Source organism: Coffea eugenioides, chromosome 6 (assembly GCF_003713205.1).
Source record: "Coffea eugenioides isolate CCC68of chromosome 6, Ceug_1.0, whole genome shotgun sequence".
Lineage (NCBI taxonomy): Eukaryota > Viridiplantae > Streptophyta > Magnoliopsida > Gentianales > Rubiaceae > Coffea > Coffea eugenioides.
Genome location: NC_040040.1, coordinates 5331611 through 5336332, shown reverse-complemented (window position 1 = coordinate 5336332; position 4722 = coordinate 5331611). Strand labels below are relative to the sequence as shown.

General features: G+C 38.2%; 1 protein-coding gene across 2 annotated transcripts; it reads left to right on the top strand.

The window, feature by feature from the left end:
• Positions 1-289: 289 nt before the first annotated feature.
• LOC113775787 (threonine dehydratase 1 biosynthetic, chloroplastic) lies at positions 290-4478 on the top strand. 2 transcript variants are annotated; one of them, XM_027320797.1, is made up of 9 exons: positions 290-1034; positions 1822-2001; positions 2108-2593; positions 2793-3041; positions 3133-3206; positions 3379-3496; positions 3640-3774; positions 3907-3992; positions 4071-4478. In XM_027320797.1, exons 1-9 carry the CDS (start codon positions 600-602, stop codon positions 4108-4110), a joined length of 1803 nt encoding a protein of 600 aa, XP_027176598.1. In that variant the 5' UTR covers positions 290-599; the 3' UTR covers positions 4111-4478. The 2 variants fall into 2 exon arrangements, with proteins under 2 accessions (XP_027176598.1, XP_027176597.1); XM_027320796.1 differs by having other exon boundaries at positions 294-1034; positions 3907-4478.
• The last annotated feature ends 244 nt before the right edge of the window (positions 4479-4722 follow it).

Here is a 4722-nt window from a genome sequence, read left to right as displayed (position 1 = left end):
AGTCAGGAATTTAAAATTTACTCATCGTGACAAAATTTTAAAAGAAAATGTCAGGCTATTTCTTTGATTTAATAAATTTTTATACCTACTAACTCTTTATACACTGTTTCTAAATTATGATAGATTAGATTATAAAATTAATATCGCTGTCGTAAAAAAAAAAAGTCCATTAAAAAAAAAACCTCCATATGCTACGCAAAGAAACAAGTACCTGCCTTGTTTTTGTGAAATAGTAAACGAAAGAAACGTGTTTAACGCAAAACAAAAATGTACTGTACTATGGTCGGAGGTGGCGGCTTCTGTTGAATCACACCAGTAATCTCACCGCTGAGTACATACGCTATTACGAATCCTTCTTTCCAATTGGCCATAGATTACACCTGGCTTTCCATCAAACCCCCCATCCATAACCCACACGTCACCTACAATGAAACACAAAGCAAAATCCTTGGCAAATTGAAACCCTGCCTCCCTTCCTTAAATATTCTTCCTCCCCGCCATCAGTCCCGCCATCATCACCCCGGAACCCACAACGCCAACCATTCGCCGCCGTCGGAAAATTTTACTACCGCTAATCAGTCATTCATAACAGATTAAGAATGGAAGCCCTGCGATTTATCCCGGTCAAAACCATTCCTCACCCGTCCGAATTCACCCCCACAACCGCTAAGGAAACGGTTAGACCAGGCCCTCCTTTTCTAAAGAATAGGCGGACGAAATTTTATGCCATGGCCGTTGAAAATCGGCTCCAGGCGCCGACATTATCTCCCGAATTGGCTGCTCCAGCTCAACCGGAGACATTGTTGAGAGTGTCTCCCGGCTCTTTGCGGTGCGAGCCAGGTTTTTTGGTGCCGAATCATGGGACGGTGGAGAGTGATGGTGCATTGGGTGGAGGTGGTGGAATCGAGTATTTGACGAAAATCTTGACGTCCAGCGTGTATGACGTGGCCGTAGAGTCAGACTTGCAGCTGGCTACTAAGCTATCACAAAGGTTGGGCAATAATGTCTGGCTGAAGCGTGAAGATCTTCAACCAGTGAGTCTCTTGTTCATACAAGATAGCAACACTGCTTATAATAAATGACATAATTAAACATTGAAGTTTCACTGATTGTGGGAAGTTATGGAGATTTTAGTCGGATAATTTGTTATCAATTTTTTGTTGTTTCTTGATGGAATTTCAAGGGTGGTTGTGTTCTTCACACTTTTAACTTGTCCCTTTGTTTTAAAGTCTATACAGAATTTTGGATAGGGAATGTTATGTAGCACTTTACTGGCTTTATCTGGTCGGTTGCGTGCAATCAGCTTATTTTCTGTTTTATGGCTGACTTCTATTTGAAAATTTTCGAGGTTGTTTGAAATTTAAAAGGTTGCTACCTTTTCATAGACTAATTAAATAACTATCGGGAACGAAATAATCTTTTAGTTTGATATTGGTTAAAGTTCCCTTTTATGAAAAAGTAGAATAGGAATGGAATAAAAAAGAATAATTGCAAAGGAAAAGAAATCTTTTTTGGATTCTTTTTTCCTCTATTTTTTTTATTTTATTTAGAAAAATAGAACTCTTTTCATGATTCATGAATCATAAAGCAGGGCCTAATTTTTTTTCGTAATTGAAAACAATAGGTTGAAATGTCTATGTACTATATGTTATAAAAGGTCTTTTATTCAAGGATTAAGCTATTGATCAACAAAGAAAAAAATTCTTATGTTATATAATGGTACGTTCCATCATTCACAAGTGCTTATTCTTGGTTGTTCACTCTTTATTTACTAGCGGTACAACTTCATTATTCTTATGTGATCTGGTGCTTGTTTGGCAGGTTTTCTCATTCAAGCTTCGAGGAGCTTATAATATGATGGCTAAACTTCGTAAAGACCAGCTCAATAGAGGTGTTATCTGCTCTTCTGCAGGGAATCATGCACAGGGGGTGGCTTTATCCGCCCAAAAACTGGATTGTGATGCTGTGATTGTGATGCCTGTCACTACACCTGAAATCAAGGTTCTGATTTATGGATTTCCATTTTCCCCTAAACAGAATGACTTTGTTTTGGTCCTGTATAAACTTCTTGTTCCGTGGCATTGACTAAATGTTCATGTATCTCTAGTGGAGGTCAGTAGAGCGGTTGGGTGCCAAAGTTGTCCTTGTGGGAGACTCGTATGATGAAGCACAATCTTATGCTAAAAGCCGAGCCAAAGAAGAAGGTCGAGCATTCATCCCTCCATTTGACCACCCAGATGTCATCAGTGGACAAGGAACAATTGGGATGGAGATTGTGCGCCAAATGCAAGCAATGCAAGGCCCAATACATGCTATATTTGTCCCTGTTGGGGGTGGTGGGCTGATAGCCGGTATTGCTGCTTACTTGAAAACAGTCTCTCCCGAAGTAAAGATTATTGGAGTGGAGCCATTTGATGCAAATGCTATGGCACTATCTTTACATCATGGACGAAGAGTGGTGCTGGACCAAGTTGGAGGTTTTGCAGATGGTGTGGCTGTTAAAGTTGTTGGTGAAGAGACATTTCGATTGTGTCGCAAGCTGATAGATGGTGTAGTTCTAGTTAGCCGTGATGCTATTTGTGCATCTATAAAGGTCAGCCTCTTATTGCCAAAAAATAATTGATGTTTCACAAGGGCATTTTATGCATCCTTTTGACAGCTATATCCTCGGAGTGGAGATATCTAACATGAGAGATTTTCTGAAGAAACTCAAATAAGTTCTAGTTTTCAAAAGAGAACTTTTAATGAAAGTTTGGAATATCTGGAGTATGTAACTCATCTACTTGTTACAGGACATGTTTGAGGAGAAAAGGAGCATTCTAGAACCTGCAGGTGCTCTTGCACTTGCTGGAGCAGAAGCATACTGTAGATACTATCGCCTGGAGAATAAAAATGTAGTAGCAATAACTAGCGGAGCCAACATGAATTTTGATAGATTGAGATTAGTTACTGAACTTGCAAATGTTGGTAGACAGAAGGAAGCTGTGCTTGCAACATTCATGCCAGAGGAGCCAGGGAGCTTCAAGAGATTTTGTGAACGTGTGGGTCATAAAACAATTCACAGGCTTATGTAACTTTATGATGGCAAATTTGTGAGTTCTTTTTTAACTTTATGATGGTGATGTTTTGCAGGTGGGACAAATGAATATTACAGAATTTAAGTACAGATATAATTCAGAGAAAGAAAAAGCTCTAGTATTATACAGGCAAGCTCTTCCATCTCCTTTCGTTTCCAATATCCTGCAAATTGTAATGTACTTGCAAGATGTTTATATGGTACTCTTGCTAGGGTTAGTAATTACTGAAAATCATGCCTTTACTAGTAATATTGTAAAAGAACAACCCATCAAAGTGATTACCTTTTTCTTTTGCTTGCAGTGTTGGACTTCACACGAAAGCTGAACTAGAGGCAATGGTAGCTAAAATGCAAGCATCTCAACTTGAGACAGTGGATCTCACAGACAACGACCTTGTCAAAGATCATCTGCGATATTTGGTAAGTTTTCTTTTTGTAGTTGCATAGTCTTGACTGATGCATATAAAGTTCACATCCCTTGGTGCTTGTGAAACTGCTTGCAGATGAATAAGCAATACTACTTCTTCACCTTTGTACATTAATTTTTTTTTTCAAAATTTCAGTCGGGTGGTCGGTCACATCTTCGAGATGAGGTTCTTTGTCGTTTTGTTTTCCCTGAGAGACCAGGTGCTTTGCTGAAGTTTTTGGATGCTTTTAGTCCTCGCTGGAACATAAGCTTGTTTCATTACCGAGCACAGGTTAGAATCCCCGAAATTTGTTACTTTAAAAATGATTTTAGTTCAGTTCAGGTGCATGAATTTCTTCCTATATTCCTGAGCTTCAAGTTACATCTTTTTTTTTTTTTTTTTTTCGTTTTTGGTCTGTTAAAGGGAGAAACTGGAGCAAATGTATTAGTTGGCATTCAAGTTGCAGAAAGTGAGATGGACGAATTCCGAGATCGTGCACACAATCTTGGGTATGAGTATGCGGTGGAGCAAAATAACAGGGCTTTCAAGCTTTTGATGTACTAAGTTGTTGTTGCTCTTTGTATTAGGTGCAATTGTTGTTGTATTGGAGATGGATTGTTGGAATGACTCTTGGGCACTTGTGGGAGAACAAGTACAAGCCTGACTTGATTTGAGATTGTACACGTTTTATCTATCGCTTCTCTACTGCTAATGACCAGGCTAGGATTTGCTCTGAACTACGTAGTATCATTGCTTGCAATGCAATTGCTGCATTCTGTATGAAGGTGGATATATATATATGTGAGTGTGTGAGAGTATCAAATGAGTTGACAGAGGAAATCAATGGCGCTAGCCGCCAACTGTTTCTGGAAGGTTATGACGGTTAAGATGTATATTCCTTCCCTTGACGCTCGAGTCATTGAGCTTGCTCAAGCGAATGAGAATGAAAATCACTACATGTTTAAGCGATAGTATAAATATGAAAATCTCTAAAATTATTTAGTTTATATTTATTGTCTAAGTCGAATTTCAATTTTTCTAAGTAATTTTATTTGTTAGCACAGCAATACACTTCGAGGTGAATGCAAAGATACGATGCAGCAAGTTCATTTTTCAATTCACAAAGGCAAAATAAAATAAAAAAAAAAAGGAAAACTGGTCTGTTTTTAAAAAGCATTATAAATAAATGTAAAATGAATAACGGGATTTACAAAAACAAAAAAATGTAAAATGAATAGT

Coding starts and splice junctions, on each gene's coding strand:
- LOC113775787 (XM_027320796.1), top strand. CDS start 600: ATGGAAGCCCTGCGATTTATCCCGGTCAAAACCATTCCTCACCCGTCC. Junction 3,207..3,378: donor AAAGCTCTAGTATTATACAG/GCAAGCTCTTCC, acceptor TTTTGCTTGCAG/TGTTGGACTTCACACGAAAG. Junction 3,497..3,639: donor AAGATCATCTGCGATATTTG/GTAAGTTTTCTT, acceptor TCAAAATTTCAG/TCGGGTGGTCGGTCACATCT.